The sequence below is a fragment of the Boleophthalmus pectinirostris genome, unplaced genomic scaffold (assembly GCF_026225935.1).
Source record: "Boleophthalmus pectinirostris isolate CB_2022bp ecotype Guang Dong unplaced genomic scaffold, ASM2622593v1 HiC_scaffold_13, whole genome shotgun sequence".
In the NCBI taxonomy this organism is placed as follows: domain Eukaryota; kingdom Metazoa; phylum Chordata; class Actinopteri; order Gobiiformes; family Gobiidae; genus Boleophthalmus; species Boleophthalmus pectinirostris.
In genome coordinates this window covers 15,143,510-15,161,978 of record NW_026571036.1, presented here as the reverse complement: position 1 = coordinate 15,161,978, position 18,469 = coordinate 15,143,510, and the positions used below count along the sequence as shown (strand labels likewise).

General features: G+C 38.1%; 3 protein-coding genes across 5 annotated transcripts in view; 2 read left to right on the top strand and 1 right to left on the bottom strand.

Annotated features, from left to right (window-relative positions):
* Window positions 1-7,124, top strand: part of scara5 (scavenger receptor class A, member 5 (putative)) — a 77,872-nt gene extending 70,748 nt beyond the window's left edge. For both annotated transcript variants that reach the window (XM_055149805.1, XM_020918218.2), the window contains exon 12: window positions 4,135-7,124. In XM_055149805.1, coding sequence (XP_055005780.1) covers window positions 4,135-4,268 — 134 coding nt within the window. In that variant the 3' untranslated portion in view covers window positions 4,269-7,124. The remainder of the gene's footprint in view (window positions 1-4,134) is intronic.
* A 2,190-nt stretch (window positions 7,125-9,314) lies between these two features.
* On the top strand, window positions 9,315-13,569 carry pbk (PDZ binding kinase). The gene is made up of 7 exons (XM_055149453.1): window positions 9,315-9,407; window positions 10,220-10,390; window positions 10,830-10,969; window positions 11,136-11,305; window positions 12,153-12,282; window positions 12,515-12,706; window positions 13,093-13,569. The coding sequence occupies exons 2-7, from the start codon at window positions 10,221-10,223 to the stop codon at window positions 13,335-13,337; spliced, it is 1,047 nt and encodes a 348-aa protein (XP_055005428.1). The 5' UTR covers window positions 9,315-9,407; window position 10,220; the 3' UTR covers window positions 13,338-13,569.
* A 183-nt stretch (window positions 13,570-13,752) lies between these two features.
* Window positions 13,753-18,272, bottom strand: esco2 (establishment of sister chromatid cohesion N-acetyltransferase 2). Of its 2 annotated transcripts, none has more exons than XM_055149406.1 (15): window positions 18,139-18,272; window positions 17,623-17,683; window positions 17,389-17,543; window positions 16,949-17,267; window positions 16,563-16,815; window positions 16,367-16,494; window positions 16,199-16,298; window positions 16,007-16,094; window positions 15,876-15,909; window positions 15,648-15,789; window positions 15,431-15,562; window positions 15,229-15,318; window positions 15,016-15,159; window positions 14,495-14,679; window positions 13,753-14,355 (listed from the first exon to the last, which is right to left on the bottom strand). In XM_055149406.1, the coding sequence occupies exons 2-15, from the start codon at window positions 17,670-17,672 to the stop codon at window positions 14,223-14,225; spliced, it is 1,953 nt and encodes a 650-aa protein (XP_055005381.1). In that variant the 5' UTR covers window positions 17,673-17,683; window positions 18,139-18,272; the 3' UTR covers window positions 13,753-14,222. The 2 variants fall into 2 exon arrangements, with proteins under 2 accessions (XP_055005381.1, XP_020774310.2); XM_020918651.2 differs by having other exon boundaries at window positions 16,028-16,094.
* Window positions 18,273-18,469: the final 197 nt, after the last annotated feature.

Below are 18,469 nucleotides of genomic sequence, written 5' to 3'. Positions count from 1 at the left end.
TAAATTGCTCTTTGAGAAAACACTCATTTTTCAATTGTATTTCAACCACCAGGCAAGACATATTGCCAAATTAATGTTAAAAAAAGTATTGACGTACTGAAGGTTGAATAAATAAACTTTACTTTACTTGCAGTTGTTTTTCTGCTCTGTTGTGGTAAGATGGAGTACAGATGAAGTATAGGGTCTCATTGTTTCACTGTTTTTGATTTAAAATATAGCAGACTGCAATTTGGATTGGTTGGTGATAAGTTCGAAGGCAAATGTATCAGGCTTCAACTGTCAAGAAATTAAAGGTGCACTATGTAACTTTTCTGATACGGGGTCCATAGGGGTGTAACGATATCCAATACGATATGATATTTAATTCAAATAACTAAGACTTAAAAGTGCTTAGAACTGTTATTTCTTCTTGTAGTCTACACTGAAATGGAGCAAAGAATCACGGTCTATGTAGTTCCCTCTGTCTTTTTTAGTTATTGCTGCACCATAGCTCTTAATTTAAGTAAAGAGACTTGTAATTCGATATATTGTAATGGTCCACGATATTATTGTGAGAACTTTGACGATACAATATCACAATATTGCAGTTATTGTTACATCCCACTATGCTTGTCTCCATAGAGATGTTTAATTTTTGACACAGTAGCTGTCTAAGATTTATTTGCTAATGTGTGTTTTTATTTCTGGTAGTATCTGGTAACTGGTATCTTGGCTTAGTCGTGTCCCGATTGTCTTCATGGATAGATAAGGTCAATGCCATACTGTGGATTATTGCAGACAAAGCAATAACATTTCCATGAAGACAGGCAGGTGGCAGATCCTCCAACAAAAAAGTTACATAGTGTACTTTTAAATTGTCTATAAATTTGTCTCTAAACAACATTTATTAGTTAATTATGGGGCTCAACAGTTGTCGTGTTAGCAGTTTACAATTCTTAAAATAACAGAAATACCAATGACATCCACATAAACATGCAAAAACTCAGACCTCTTTGCGATATCGTAAAAACTCATCCTGATGACTCAACTGATTCAAAAACAAAATTTATTGTCCCTCTATCTGTGCGTTTGGCCCTGGGCCTAATGTAGTAAATGTGCTAGAGCAGAGTAAACCTTTTTAAAGAGCACTGGAGTAGAACTGCACTGGGAACAGCTGGCCTCCATAATAAAAACAAAGAGCCACGTGCGCTCTCCCCTGTGTACACCCCCTGACTCACCCCTCTCAGCGCCAAAGATCAGCCTACAGTGGATTAGGCAACATTAGCCCAAAAAGGAAATTGATGACTTTCACATTAAATTAGTTCAGTTTATTTCTACATGAGGTAAAACATTATGACTACATGTGCCTGCCTTTTACGTGCTCAGTCACTTTTCCTGTATATGGGTTTCAGAGTGATTAAAAATGATCACTGCCACCAAAGCAATTACCCTATTTTTCTGACTATAAGCCGCTCTGGAGTAAAAGTTGCACCAGCCAAAAGATGTGTAATGAAGAAGAGAAAAACATATGTAAGTTGCACCGGACTATAAGTCACACTTTATGGGGGAAATTTATTTTATAAAATCAGAGACCAGGGGCTGACATTTTATCTTGAAAGGCAAGTTATGGTAAAAACAATTGAACAGAGAACAACAGACTGTTAACGTCACATATGAACCATTATCCAGATAACAACAATAAATAACAGAAGAGAACAAGCTTACCAAACTCTCCATCTCACTCCAAATCACTAAATCCATTAAATTCTTCATTCTCTTTGTCACTTTTGAACAACTCCACAACCTCCAGGGGTAAATGGAGCACTGCTTCCTCTTCTGTGTAGCTGTTTTCAGACTCAGCATCAGTTCCAGTTAGAAGTATTCTGGGCATTCTGAATCCCAACAGGATGGTTTCAGTTGTCACTCAAGTCACTTAAATTAAAAATTTTCAGTGTTTCAGATGTAATGGTGCAGGAGACATGTGCAGCAGAGCCACGTGACAGTGGTACAGGAGTAATAGGAGTAGCAGATAGTGACACACAAGCCTAGAGCGCCCTCTTGTGGCTGTCAATGTGAAAGTTTTAATATATAAGTCGCACCAGAGTATAAGTCGCAGGACCACCCAAACCATGAAAAAAGTGCAACATATAGTCTGAAAAATATGGTACGAATTCAAATTAAAATATTATATCTTTTGAATGGTTCCTCAAAATGTTGCTCAATAACTCAATAGTGTTGCAAAGCAATAAGATCTCCAGGGGAAAAAAAGCATTCGACTGACCCTCCACCAGAAACGTTACACAATGCACCTTTAAACCAATGGAGATTTTAAGATGTTAAATACTACGTTTATCCTAGATTAAAAAGTTTTCAGATATTAGATAAATGTGTTGTAGTGACTCAGCAGTTTCTCAGGTTGTTTATGGCAGTGGATTTGCATTGCTGACAAAAAACATGGCCGGTTTCCATGGTAACAGTCGTATTTGGCATCCAATCTCAAGGTCTGTGCATGACCGTGGGAAAAACTGCTCTAAACAACATAGAGACTGCTTCCAAGTTTAGTTTTGTTGCAAATTTGTCTTGATGGAGTCCTGGTGGTGCATGGAAGCCAAAGAGTTTCTCAAGTGTTCATAATGATGTGAAGTTATCATTTATTCTCCCATGATGCACGTCCAGACACAGCCCTTATATCACGTTACTGTCTAGTTAACAGCGGGGGATTTGGATACATTACTTTTTCTCACCGGTACCGAAACATCTCGCAGAACAGCTGTAAAATATACCGGACAACTGTGATAGTTTACATAGTGTTTCGACTGGAAACCGGATGCTTATAAATTTGACAACTTCGTCTTATTTTACAAGACTTGGCACCTCTCAGGTTACTATTATACCAACACAGCTGAGTGCTCTTCCCTGGATGTCCTCACAGCTGTCGGACTCTATAAACTGTTGATAAATGTACTGGGGCTTTGTGAAGCCTCTGAAAAGACAAAACAGGAACTAGAGTTTATGCGATATGAGCCAGTGTTTCTGTTTCTGTTACCATCTGGATTCTGCCTTTTTATAATCAGATCTAATATTATCTGATGAGCAATTTGATTTTGGAATAATGTTGGACAGATAGTGGTCAAGCTGAATTCATTTCAAATTGTCTATATTCTATGTTTTTCTTGGCCAAAATCACAACCGTAAATCATTTATTTTGGACAGCTTATATGTCAGTATGCAGAGGTATTCAATGTAAAAATATATATTGTTCCTCTTGTAGATATAATGAAAATTTTTATTTTAGGGATGTCAAATAATGATACTCAATACTAAAATCCAAACTGTAAGTATCAAGAAACATAAATAGGACAAAAAATAACAGAACTAGTACAAGGCCATTATAATGGAGAGAGGGCCGATATTTGCATTTTGTAGGCTATCGGCCCTTACAGGCCGATATTTTGTTTTGGCTAAACTGCTGCCTAAAGAGTACACACAAAGTCTTAATTGCACAAAACGTGACTACACTGCTTTCTTAAATGTTTGCAGTAAAACAGGTCTTGGAGTAGTCCAATGAGGTTTGTTTGGTCTTCCGATAATTTATGATATTAGGTTTTTTTTTTGGGCCAAGCATTTGTTTTCATACCTGACATTTCAACTGCTCACTAGTGCTCTTCCTCAGAGTGGTCACTTGATGTTACTGTGACGTGTCTGGTCAGCTGATTTAAACAGGTTTTGGCGCTGTCTTCCTACCGAAGGAGGCGGGATGACAGCGCCATCTGCAGTCCGACTTCCTCAGGACAGTATCCCAGTATCCCAAACGCTTGAAATGTCTGAAAAAAGAACCTAATAACATAGGTCTTGGATTAAGTGTATAGTAAATTTAAATGACATAATTTGGGGAAAATAATGAAAATCTGCCCCACTTTTCAGCCAAAAAATATAATTAGAGCTTACTGGCCATCGGTTTCTCTGGACTCTAAACAATCAGTCATGGAAAAACTAATATCAGTCGATCTATAGGCATCAAAGTATCAAAATCGAGTTGTTAGTAAATGTTAGTATCATGACATCACTTGTTTAATTGTAATATGTATTTCTATGTTTATATATGAAGTCTGTAGTACCTTCTCATTAATCCTTGCTTCCCATGTCCTTATGCAGGCGCTGGGCTCATCTGGATGGACGACCTGGCCTGCACCGGGGCTGAAGACACCATCCACCAGTGTGAGTTCTCCGGATGGGGCAAGACCAACTGTGGGCACGTGGAGGACGCTGGGGTCACCTGTATCATCTGAGGACACACAAAGAGACTCCAAATCTGACAAACAGACAAATCAAATGTGCCTTTGTTTTGGAAGCTGCACCACTTCCAGGTCGGCCATTTTGTAGGAAGCCCGGGAAAAAGAAAGGAGACAGATAAGACTTCTCATGAGGATTGCAGCATAGCCCCCGTTGAGATGTTGTGGTTGGTGATTGGACCTGGTTGGAGACTCTTGGGGACTTGTGTGGACCGTGCTGTTGGACATTTGGATCCATGTTGAAAAAGAAAGACTGAAATCTATGAAGGACTGGCCGATTGAAAGGGCAGTTGTTGTTCACAATATGTTTATTATGAAGGGCTTTGCTTAACACACCACCACGTGCCACTTTTTAAAATACTTCATAAAAGCTAATATATGCATTTGCTGGTCAAAAGGATCTCACATTTTAGCACTTACTTTTTGCTTTTCATTGAGTACAGTTGACCACATAATGCCACATGTTGTATTTTGATACCATTACAGTATTTAGATAATTAGCCATAATAGTTAATCATAACAATTTCTCTATGTGACCTCAAGTCGCAGAAAGGGAACTCTTTTGGATCAGAAATCTCTTTTATATATCCTAAACAGTAGAATGTGGACCGTATGGAGACAAATATGCAAAAAAATACACCCTGCCTCACAATTCCCAAGTACTGTATCTTTAACCCCTCATGTTTCTTTCAAGACTGCAGTAGTGCCATATGTGCATTATGCCGGTATAAAACATTCCTTTATGTTTGTCTGACCAGCCAGTCCCTTCTACATTCTGTTCAAATCCAGAAGGATCTGGAATCAGACCAAAGAGCTCGTAAAAACTCCCATCCAAATGTGCCGCTAATGTGTATCATGTGTCTCTCAAATGCAGAAGACACCTCCTCTCGGAACTTATCTCAGTTTATGTTTTATATAAAAGTTTGGTGCTTTGATTGTTGATTCTACAGAAATCCATGGTGTTTCTCAGTCCTCTGTGGGGTTTTTTCCCCTCCTAAGCCACCATTTTTGTTTTCATCTGAATGGACCATTCATCTCTCTGATTGGTTTATCAACCTGTCAATCACACCTTCTGGAATCAGGAAGACAGGATATAGCTCATCTTTGTAAAACTTTGTCAAAGCGTGTGGCACTGACTGGTCAGGTAAAGTTTATGTAACACCATACACATTTTAGCAGCTGAGATTGTGTCCTTTTGCACTAAATATAAAATTATAATTTGATAAGTAAACAGCACAAATATTTTGCCCATTCACTGCCAAAGGGACACTCTTAAAATTATGCATGAACTTGTGCCACTGTCCAAAGGATTGCAGTGGCACATATAATATATATATATATATATATACACATAAAAATTACTACTGTTTAATAGTGTAAACTTTCATATAACATGCATTTATGGCAATTGGCAAGTGTCCCTGATCCAACGCCAATAGAAGAGATACCTCTTTTGTACTCTTCTGAAAAAGGTACATTAGAACATGTTTTAATATGTCTAGACCATTACATTTTAATTGCATTTACGCATTCAGCTTTATAGGACTTAAAATTCAATTGTTCCACATAAAAAAAGATATTTGTTGAGTTGATTTATTGCTCGCAACTATGCAGACAAATGTGTTCTCTACCTCAATGCTTTTCGAAAATATACTTGTAATAAAATAGCCTTAAAAGGGAAGGAATCATACAAGTTTCTATAGCAATACATGAGGTTGATGTGTTTTTCAAATCTCGGTCCAAAATAGCAATGATTGATTACTAAACCACACATTCTACAAAATATTCTGCATAAGGACTAACTTGATCCAGCTCAGCATAATCATAATTGTTCTCACATGTTGAAAATGGCTGCACTTCAAAGCTCCTTATACGGGCGTCACATCCTGTTTGGCCTCTCAGTACAGCTGAATGTGTTTTGACTGACGTTCAGACGAGGCCTTTCACTTCTCATCAGGGTGAGACGGAGCCCACTCATTGGTTGGAGACTGTGTTTTGACCTGCACCAGTGTTGGTCACAGAGGTCAAATAGTTCACAACATGCAGTCTCATGCCTTATTTTGGAAGATAGTTGTTTTTATGTAAAGGGCTGTTTGACATTTGTTCTGGCCATGTAACATAACAAACTTTGTAGAGAAGTCAGTTTTGTTTTTTCATTTGTTAATTTTGCAAAGAAATAGTATGTCTCTTTTTTGTTCTTTGTTTTGTTTGTTTTTCTGTTCTGACAATTCTGTTCTGACAGTTCAATAAAATGTCAGTCTTCACAGTGTTCCTCTTCAGCTGGTGGTGAGCAGAGATGTGGCAGCTATTCTGCGGTTATGACCTGACCACTACCAAACGAGGATTCAGCCCTACAATCACACAGACAAGGGGATTTAAGTGCCCTGCCCAAAGACACAAGGGCAGTGTGCAATGCCAGTATAGAGTTAAGCTTCACCTTTTAGTGTGTGGCTGTTGCAGTATTTCATTCAAAGTTTTAAACATAAACCAGTTTCACAGTAATAGAATCATATGTTACTGATACGGTATTATTGTTTCCTTTTTTCATTGCACTTTCAGTCTCATCCAGTTAAAACTTTTTGTATAATAAACTGTGTCAGAAATGTTCTAATTTACTTGATATCAGCTGTTTTTTCTCTATACATAATTAAGGACAAGGCTTATGTATTTTAGGACAACGTCTACCATTTTATGTATTGTAAAACATTATTTACCTCTCCAAAACATTGTCCAGAGCCACCATTTGAGTCTGAGAAATTCAGATTCAATACACAAGACTCTTTTATTTTAACATGTTAAACTTTTCCACTTAAGAGTTGTATATGCACTGAAATAATAAAATACAGCTTTGTTTAAACAGGCGCAGTGTGTTGTTTTTGGTGCCGTTATTACAGTGATCTTTAAAGCTCTGTGGGCTGTGACATGGCAGGTGTAACTGAGGTGCAGCTCACTGAAAAACACTGTAAGTGTGGTTGGACGCTCAGAGCTGCAGTCTGATTATACATGAGCTGAATGCTTCCACATGTTCACAGGATGCACAGATGATTGGCACAAAGTCACTCAGCTCTGCACAAAGGCCAAGTTTTAGGGCAGTGTGTTTTCACTTATGTCCTGACCTGACTTAGATCCAGTTTCAAGGTGGAGCTAAAGGATTTAGTTAGTTACAAGGAAAGATTAGCTTAATGTGCATAGCCATGTCTTTGAAATGGAGATTTAACACACATACAGTGAAAGTTAATACAGGAGTTGTTACAATATGAATATATCCAGGAATATCATGGTGAAAGTGCATCGTGTGTGGTAATGTATTATATCAATGTAATAAAATGATAATAATAGGCTGTTTATATAACTGCCTGTAACTGAAGGCACAGTGCCCATAATGACATTAAAATAACAAGTGCACACTATAAAGTATGACTAGATAATGGATAATAATTATAATTATAACTTATTCGTAATATTTGTTGACTATTGGCTTTACAGCTGATGATTTTAGTGTCAGTCAAGATCAAATCAGATCAATCATCAGAAACTGCCACAAAATCATGATTTTGATTTGTCTTTACCTCTTCATTGTATTCCTCCACATCCCACCATACAGGCGTTACTACAGTTAAGTAATGAGAAGTAATTAGACATGGTAATCCAGTATACATGTTTCATATCACCAGACTATATAGTATATTCCTCTGTTTGTGATAGGCTACAAAGCACTATCTTGTCCCTCCCAATTCAAACCCTAATTTGTGCCATGAAGGCTGCTAACATGAAGTCACTTGTCTTTAGGGAAAGAGCTATAAAGACCCATAGTTACTGTATTTCCGTCTGTGTCTACTCATCAATGCACATTCCTCTCGGTCACAATGGGCCATTTATTTAGCTGCAAGATCCTAGACTGAGGCCATCTGCAGTCTGTGGAGATGAAACAGTTGGGATCATACAGGTCAACGTCTGGGTCATCTTCTCCACAGCAAGGACATTCTTCAGTCTCCAAGCAATAGACATGACATGAAGGCATACACGGGTTAAAGCTAGTGAAAATACCGCAAACCTAACAGGATTCTATTACCAACATGTGTCTAACGTCAGTGGGGATGTTGTGGTTTAGCAGCTTTAAATTATCACTGTCTCCACATTTATCAAAAACAGTAGGCTATTACTGTTGTAATCAGCGTGTGGTAAAAATACTTAAGACATAAAGTAAGATCTTAACTCTGTATAATAGAATGTGAAGGATGGTTACCAAAAATCCTCAGGGGTCTTAACTCCATGTAAGGGTCTAATAAACAAATTTGTTTTTAAGTTAGGAGTAGAAGTTTAATATGCAACTTATTACGTACTGCCCTATACTAATGCTTCAATGGTGTATATTATAACAGTATTTCCTCATCAAAACTTGGATTTGGATTGATTCATGCATGTATATGTAATCCTGTATAACCCTGGATTCAAGGCTTGAATGCTCAGTTTTCACCAACCACCTGTTTCCACCCACAACTCATCTACTCGTGATTTAAAAATGGGTAGGGTTGAAAACTGTAATTTAGATATTGTTTGCCTAATGGCATAGTTGCCTAAGTCATATTTGAAAGTTTTCGAAAAAACAAGAAAAAACACATTTTTGAGCAAACACATTGGTATTTTTATTGATATTGTATAGAGATGACTAAGGCAGACAGAGATTTTAGACTCTAACAAGCGTTCTGATAGGCAATAAGGCAGGGTGATGCAGCAGTGGTAGGAGAGTAAAGTTAGGCAGATGTCACAGTTTGGGCAAAAAAAAAAAAAAAAAAAAAGACTTAAGCAATTATGCAATTAGGCTAACGACATTGTTATAAGCTATTTGCATAACATCTTGTGAATTCCCAATATGAAACTCCAAAAAAATGAAATGATGCTTAATTTAATTCATGTAAGGAAAATTTACATTCACAAATCCATAATTCAATGTTGTGGTTTATACTGCCCTCTGCTGGTGACATACTGTGTGTTCATGTGCATTTTCTACCTTCGACTTTCGCTCTGTATGGTCCATTGCGGCTCCCATAGTGGATCAGTTTGAATCTTCGCCGCTGCGGTCTGGAGGAGTGCAGTTGCTGTTAAAACGTGGGATAAAAACTAACTCTAAAACAGGTAATATACATCTTATGACGATATGTAGTGGTCTGGGTTTATAGACTGTGGCGATTTAACCAAAGAACAACGTAATCCAACACCGGCAGTTAATAAAAGGTTAAGTAAAGGCGTCAACTAAAATACTGGGTGACCAGTATTTTAAAAAAAAAAAAAAAAACTGGGACATTCCCGGTTTTTTGGTGGTTGGTAATCATAAAATTGTGGAACGAGTGCGTAATCAAGGAAAATTATAATGCAGAGACCATTCATGACTAACATGTCACCCATAGAGTCACATTTTCATTGTGTTTTGGTCGTTTTTAAGCAGATTTTTAGTATTATATCTAAACCAATGACAATGTATGCCTCTCTTTACTGTTCGCAGGTGTCAAATTGGTCAAAAATAGGGACACCTGGGACATTTCTTGTATAAAACTTGGACAAATCACTGGTTTTGGATAAATCTGCTGGGACAGGGGATGCAGGGCTCAAAACTGGGACTGTCCCGGGTAAATAGGAACGTTTGGTCACTCTATTAAAGCTGCACTATGTATCCGTTCTGGTAGAGGGTCCCCCACTTCACTGTCATTGAACAAACTCACAAACTTGGGTCTTCAGAGATGTCATTGCCTTACCTGAATAGTAAGCAGATGACATCATGAATTACAGTGGAGAGGCGACCCTGCTCATGTAAGAATGTAAGTTTAGGTTACTGGCAAATAAGTACCATAATCTAGCTAAATGAATGTTTAACACTGTCTTGTATTGTGTCTACTATAGCGTGTGTTCAGATTTGTCCTTACTGTTTTTGTGTGTATTTCCTCTTGTAGAATGGATTCTCCTGCCAGACCGGGAAGCAACAGCCCTTTCAAAACCCCCAGGAACATCCGTGTGAGGAGCTCTGGGAGCAGTGGCAGTGGTACTCCTGTCACGATCCCCGCCTCACCCTTCATGAAGAAACTGGGCTGTGGCACTGGGGTCAATGTTTACCTTTTGGACAGGTAGGATAAGTTACATTTGGCTGTTATTAGGGTTATTACAAAAGTACTGATATTGCAGAATTGGCCTACGCAATAGTTGATATTGCAACAAACTAAATATCAGAATAACACCAAGGTTCTCCAACCAACAGAAATGTATTGTTTTTCTGTGTTTTTATTCTCCTTTTTAAGTCCTAAATTAGCCTCAATTTATTTTTCTTTGTGTTCATGTTTATTTTTTGTGACAAATTCTCACAATAAATCAAGATATGCACATTTTAGTTTCATTATAACTGAAATTATTGTGTCAAAAAGTATAAAATGTAAAATGTAAAATAGAGCAAAAATGTAAATAGTGCAGTACTTAGCAGCTATATCTCAAATCTTTTCCAGTACTGTGCAGCCCTAGTTAGTTATTATATAAATTTACAGTTCAGTATCTTTGTCCCAACAACAACAGGATGGGAAAGCTGAACCTGTCGCCCTGGGCTGTGAAGAAGGTCAATAGTAAATGTGCATCTAAGCAGGTGGCACTGTACCAGGAACGTCTCAATGAAGAGGCAAAGATCTTGAAGGAGCTTAACCATCCTAATATTGTTGGTAAGAGCAGACATGAAAACACTTTGGTAAATTTGTATTACATATTAGGTCAATATCGGTTCAATGAAGAAACTCCATGTAGTGTAAAGATCTGGCTATGAAATGAAGTGGTTTTCGGACATACAATTACTTCAACTATTTATTGACTTTTTTTATTGTTGTCTAGGTTTTCGTGCTGTTGCCACTGCTAAAGATGGATCCAAGTGTCTAGCCATGGAGTATGGAGGAGAGCAGTCACTCAATGATCTGATTGAGACGAGGAGAGAGGAGGGTCTGAAGGCTTTTCCTGCAGTTAACATTGAAAAAGTGGCGCTACATGTGGCTCGCGGTCTGGAGGTAAACAATAATGAACACTGTCAGCTTAATTTTATTTTCAGTTTTCGATGAGAAGCTTCTATTCAGATTTTATACCAGGAAATAAAGGGATTCACAACTAACATGGGCCTGTATATCCATGGGTTTCAGAGTGATAAAAAATTAACACTATTGTTCGTAGCAATTAATAATTCACTGTAAAAAAAAAATGGTTTTGAATGGTGACAAGTTTTCAAAATGTCAGCTATAACAGGATCTGAAGTCTTGATTTTCTAGTTGGTTGGATTTTCCACTGTATGTCATCAAAATATAGCCTGATTCATCAGCCGGTTTTACTTCGTGGAAACCGTCTGACCTCGCACCATTAGGATTCATTCACTCGACAGTAGGCAGGTACTTTTTTTCATTTAACCAGTCGCTGCTATTTGGTCTTGATGTATGTAATGCACAGCTAACGGAGCTAACTATTATATTAAGCTTTTCCCAAATCCCTTCGGAAAAGGGCCATAACGTCTTTCCCCTTGATAAAATTCAACAAACATTCTTTTTGTTCCGGCTTTAAATCCTCCTGGGAATTGTTGCCAACACAGAATGTGTGGCTCTTCGTTGATTGACTGGTGCCCGAACTCGCACTTTCAGGGTTTGTGAATGGTCTAGTGTATTCTGATTCCTCACCTAGTCGCTGGAGAGAAATGAAATTGAGTGGAGACACTAGGTGGCGCCAGCCTGACTAATCAAAATATGGGACGACTGTAGGAATTATGGGGAATTATAGAGAAATGCGTTTTGTTCTATAATATTTAGGGATCAGGAATAAAACTGGCTCCCAAAATCAGATGTTGAGAGTAACTGGAATAATGTTTTACAGTATCTTCACACTGAAAAGAAGCTGCTACATGGCGACATGAAATCCTGTAATGTGGTCATTAAAGGGGACTTTGAGACCGTGAAGATCTGTGATGTGGGTGTATCTCTGTTTCTGGATGAGAACATGAAAGGTGAGAAAGAATAGTAGCATTAGTCTTCTAGTTGCTAGCTTTAATCTTAGCATCCTTCTACCTACAGTATTCACCATCCCTCCTCTGTAGTCCAGACAGGTTCAATCTGGCCTTGTTGTGTGTCTCCAAACGGCTTTATTATAGACTTATTGATAATCCTATCACTTCTCTAAATGTAATCACATGCCCTCATATTTGCATAATAGATTAAATAAATTGTATGTCATTGTAGTGTCAGACCCAAAGGCGGAGTACATTGGCACAGAGCCATGGAACGCAAAGGAGGTGATGGAGGGGGGAGAGATCTCTGACAAGACGGACATTTTTGCGTACGGGCTGACGCTGTGGGAGATGATGTCTCTGTCCATGCCTCACCTGGAGATGCTGGATGACAAAGAGGAGCAAATAGAGGAGGAAGATGGAGGTAGGACTAAGGGTTAACAGAACTTTTTTTTGGGGAAGGTCATTTGCAATAGAGCGAAGAATGTTATTTATTTCAAATTCCTGTTTATATACACCATTTTGAGGACATTTTTACCATTCGAAAGTTAGTCTTTTGATAATATTCTAATGGAAATCAGTCAAAAAATGTTTAATTGTTGTTGTTTTTTTATTAATTTTAAGTGCCTTCTGATTCTCTGATTCAGTTTTACTTTTACCTGATTTGTTGTGTTTCTTTTCTGTTTTTGTAAGTCTTGATAATTAAGAGTAGTAGTTGTAGTAGTATCATATGCAATACTGCAGTACATTTATCCAGTACTACATAAATTTAGTCTAATTTTATATTTTAAAACTTTTTCCTCTTCCCAGATGACTCAGAAGAGGAGGTGAGTTTTGACGAGGATTCATATTACGAGCGCTTGGGGACCCGTCCTGCGCTGGATGCAGAGGCTCTGGGTGCGTCGTACAGGAGGATGGTGGAGCTGTTCTACGTCTGCACTGAGGAGGACCCTAAAAAACGCCCCTCCGCCTCACAGATTGTCCAGGCCTTAGAGAGCAACGTCCTCCTCAACAAAAGTCATAAGCAACAACCTGAGGTCATAGTGATAGACTGACCTGGAACTGAACTACAGCCATCTACTTGATCTAATGTAAATGTAATTTATTTTTTTGTCTATTTTCTATCTTGCTCAGTCTCTTCCTGTCTTTGTATAATTTGCTTGAAATCTATGAATACAATTACAATTTTGAAATCTTTCAAATCTGGAAGTAATCCTTATGTCTGAAACCCTTTATCCTATTTTATCTAAGTGAAACATATTTTATTAAATGAATTGAGTAATGCTATACTTTGTCTTGTCTTGAATAAAACCACTTTAGTTATAATCCTATTTTCATTCGTACTTGAAGTGTTATGAATGACAGGATTACAATAAGTTATTGTATAACAGGAGAAGAGAAGCCAGTTTAGTGACTGACACTAGAGTAACCATATTGGACATGTGTTTTTCCCCAAGAAACTAGCACACATTCATAAAATATAGGTTTATTAGCAATATGATGCAGCACACAATTGTGTTTTTAAACAGGTCTGCTGCCAGCTAAAACAAAAACAAAAAAATTCTTTTGGTAAAGTTGGTCTAAAAAAGATTGCCAATCAGCTCTTTTAGGATTTGGCCGAAAGGAATACACTGTTTTATTGGACTAACATTCAAAAAGGGCCTGGCCTACAGAGGAAACAATTGTACTTAAAATATTTACACATTTGAACAAAATGTACTGCTGCTATATACACAAAACATTCTGAAAAGTGCAGCTCTGAATAAATACTGATAAACCAAACTTGACAAAAACGTTGAAATATTACTCTTGAACATAATGGTCTGTTTAACATTAACAAGTGAACTAAATGTACAAATCTGAACATTGAATTGGTGATTTTAATCAGCCTTGCAGATCCATGTACCTTTAACTCAGTCTGAAAGTTGTTTCAACAAAAGTTAAGAAATGAAGTTGTAGACGAGGAAGGCTGGTGTGTTGGAGTACTTTGTCGCAAACAGTTTACCATCTGGTGTTGGATCTGAAAAAGCAATCTCTTCTTTTGTCAAGTGACTTCCGTACATGAAGGTGCTCCTAAAAATCAAGAAAAGAAAAAGAAAAAAGTAAATTACCAGGCATAAATTTAAATCTCTTGACAGAAAAGGGCTGGTAGAAATATTATTCTAATACATTGACCACGCTACCAACTAAGACTTATTAGTAGTGCTGCTACCTGACAGTGTCCAGCATGCGAGTAGCGATGCCTTGGCGCCGGGCTAGGCTGAAGACCCAGATTCGGCTGATTCCACAGAGGGCCTGCTCTGGAACAGTGGAGCAACACCAGGCTCTGTGACGCTCCATGAAGTCATCTTTGGTCATGTCCTTCTCCTGATCCGGCTGCTCCAACACTCGAAATGCCTTCAGGAAAACATTAGGATTTTTGCTGAGTATTCTACATTTAATTCATCGTTAACCACATTATTTGATCTATAAACTACTAATGCTCGAAACAGGTCCAATGACTTCACCTGTGCGCGTTTTTATTGTTGAAAAACGTGACATTTCAGAACCCTGTATGTGTATGAAATCTTTGAATAGTAGCAATTAGGAAGAAATGGACGAAGATTGGACGTAGGTGAAAATTTTAATTTTCTGACCACTCAAGCCTTGAATGCAGTGCAATTCAAGATTATTCAAATGTGATATCACTCAAAATATCACTGGACAAGAGGACTACAAGTGTAATATTTATACCTGTCGAATTGGCTCTGCAACTAGACACCCCACAACCATTTTCTCAGAGTTGATGAAGAGGTAGGTCTTGGCCTGAGCTGGTCTGGACAGCGACACTTGCTGGAAACCCAATTCATTGTCCGCTACCTGACGCACTTCCTCTGCCTGAAATGACAGATACAATTTTAATATTTATAAATATGTTTGTATAGAATAAAAAGATATGACAATTACTTTTTTGACGGCATATTTCGGATCATCAGGCATCACCAAAATGATTTTTCCATCCCAGAATTCTGCCACTACACGCTCCTTTTTCCAGCCCTGAAAATCGAGACACACAATGTATATATACACCTTGTTGTAGAGAGAGGTATAGTTCTTAACTTGCAACCATAAAAGCATGGGCCAAAAGAAATCCAACAGAAAATATTACCACATATCTGATGGCATCAAGGAATCTCTGATGAAACTGGGTGTGCTGGAAGTTGTCCTCTGGATTGTCTGCGCTGTACACCATCCCACAAGAGCTGCAGCTGGTAGCACCAAACTGCTTTTGACCTGCATCCTGATGTACCAAAAATGAAAGTAAGCATCTAAAAACAGATCAAGTTGCATTTTTTATTTTCCACGTAGTTTGGTGATAAACTTACAATAATGAGCTGATCTTCATCCTGCTTGTCTTTCCTCTTCCTCAGGGCCCTCTCCTTAGTCACTGCAATGGACTGCAGTGTCAAGACTGGACCAGAGGGGGTACTGCAGGACAGAGGAGATCTCAAAGCTGCCACCTTCGACCTGTTTGTGCATTTAAGAGATTGTGAGTGATTTAATTGTTTTTTGTTAAACTCTATTACATATATTTTTCCAACATAAGTGCTTACTTTTTGGAGGCAGATCCAAATATGGGATACACGCCTACAACATTGATGAAAATTAAAGAGGAAATATCTTAATAATGCTCACACACAAAAAGTTTCTTCTAATTAACAAAGTAAAGTGTACTTTGGCAAACCTTTGGCTGGGCTTGACTCACCGTTCATGGGGTTTATGTCACTGAGGTCAAATACAGACTCTGAGCTAACATCTGCCATCGACTCCTCCTGAGGAAAAAACACCAGTCATTAAGAACGATACAATACAGTTGTAATCAGTTTCACCCATCTAACACTGTCTGCACTATTGTAGAGCCTCTATGGGTACTTACCTGGGATTTGAAGAGAGACAGTGCCTGAGATTCTGCCTCTGGGCTCCTCAACAGCACGACGGACAGTTCTTTGGGGACACTAAATTTCTCTTTGGAGGGCCTAAAAAATATGGGTTAACAGGATGGTGATGCAGTTATGGTTAATGCATGACTGTTATGGGTTCTTACCTTTCAGGTGTTAGAGTTGAAAAGTCCACGATTTCATCAACTGAATCAACCCAGTCTAAAGGATCAAACTTTCTCAGTTGTTTGGAGTTTGCCTCAGTCTCTGTCTTGTGTGGTAATTTCTCAGTCATCTGGAAAAATATTTAAAAATGTAAAAGTATAATAAGCTCACTATTGATGCCTACGATGATTTACACACCTCTTGCTGTGTTTCCAGAGTAGGTGGAGGCTGTGGTTTCTCGGTCTTAAGTGGTGGTGCGGGTGCAGATGTCTTGTTTTTCTTGGGCCCATTTGAGGACTTAGGGGCAGATTTCTTGTACATTGATGTTGGTTTCTTTCCAGTACCAAAGAACGCAGCTCCAACAAAGAGTTTGGGTTTGGGCTTTCCATTGCTGAAAGTAAAAGTGATCCCTTTCTTTGTCTCTGGTGGCACAGGTGCTTTGGCGCTGTAGCTAGCAAATACAATAATATGGTCAATTAATTTAACATTTCTGAGATTTCTGTTAACTGCATTTAGTCATGAGAAATATTAAGATACTGGGATTTTTAGGAATTTTGGAAATAATGATGCACTTAAAAACATACTTGTTGTTAAGTGTGGAAACCTTGACAGCATTTGTTGAAGTTGCAAATCGCTTAATTCCATTTTTGACGTTATTCTTAGAATCTGTGGGCAATTTTTTGATCTTCTTGCCTCCTTTAGTGTCCTTCTTGATGACTGTGACAGTCTTTTTACCCTCAGATGATGGAGAGGAAGGCAGAGGTGGAGGAGAGGGCAAAGATTCTTTAACTTTCTTCCTCTCCAGTGGTGTGAGATAGACTGTCTTGTGTTTGCTGTAGAATGAGCTTGAAATCACCTTAGGTTTAAATGGAGATGTTTTGCGGGGAGATTTAGCTGGTGATGCTGACAAGGAAACAGAATGAAAGTCTTAATTCAGCATATATAGCTATTTTACTAAATTATTGTTGAATGTTTAGTAATACTAATAATAATTGCCTAAACAGAGTTCATTGTCCATCTCTACCTGGTAATCTCTGTGGGGATTTATGTGGTGATGGACAGTTCTCCTTTTCTGTGCATTCCACTGATGGGTTCCTCTTTTTAGGAGACCTGGCAGGCTTCCTGGGAGACCTTCTCTTGACTGGAGACATCTTATTCATGCCCTTTTTGGCAGGATGACTGACAGAAACACAGACTTTAATATGAAGTACAAAGGTACTCTGACAAAGAAAAGATTTATCAGGACTTCAAGTCTCACCTGTCAGAATCCTGAGAGGAGAGCTTTCTCTTCCTGGTCAGTGGCATCATTTCTGACAAACCTGCAAATATATGGTATGTTTGATGCATGTAATACAATATATGGTAGAGATCAATTCCATAAGTCAAATGCATAAGCAAAAAGCATTTACTGTTCAGGAAGAAAGGAAGGCAGTTGTTCACACAATATTGTTGCGAGCAACAAAAGTTTAGTAACAGGCAAATGGCGGGATGTAAAGTTTATGAAATAAATCTATGGTACTCATATACCAGCACACATCTTTACAGAGGAACAAACGCAGTGGTTATTGCTGTCCTCTTTTGGACGTTCAACTAATATTTCTTCTTTTTATGATCAGCTCCACTGCGATGAAAGATGCAGTTTTGTAATTCCCGACGAGACACAACGAACAGGTGTTAGCGTAACAGCGGCATATAACGCAAAAAATACAAACCCCGTACTTAACCAAAGTGTCTTAGATGTTAGTTCGTCTAAAGTGAAGGATAGTACTCTTACCGTTAGACGTTATAAATCTTTAATCAGAAGATTATCCTGAATACGGGCTATTATCCTGTTTTCAACCCGCGTTTCTTCTATGTGTTTTGAAGAGCGCGCGCTAGCAATGAAAAAAAACTGCGCCAAAGGAAGCGGAACTGATGTCATTTTAAGTAGCAAATTGACGTTTTTTTTAATAGTTGTTTTATTTTTAAATTCACTACTAAACCGATAATAGATTCTACTTTTGTTTAAAACAAAGAAATATATAATTTATTTTTATACATTTAAATAGATCAACATAAAAATGGAAAGCTAAGTGTGCCACTAGAGGGGGCTATGTGTCGATTTG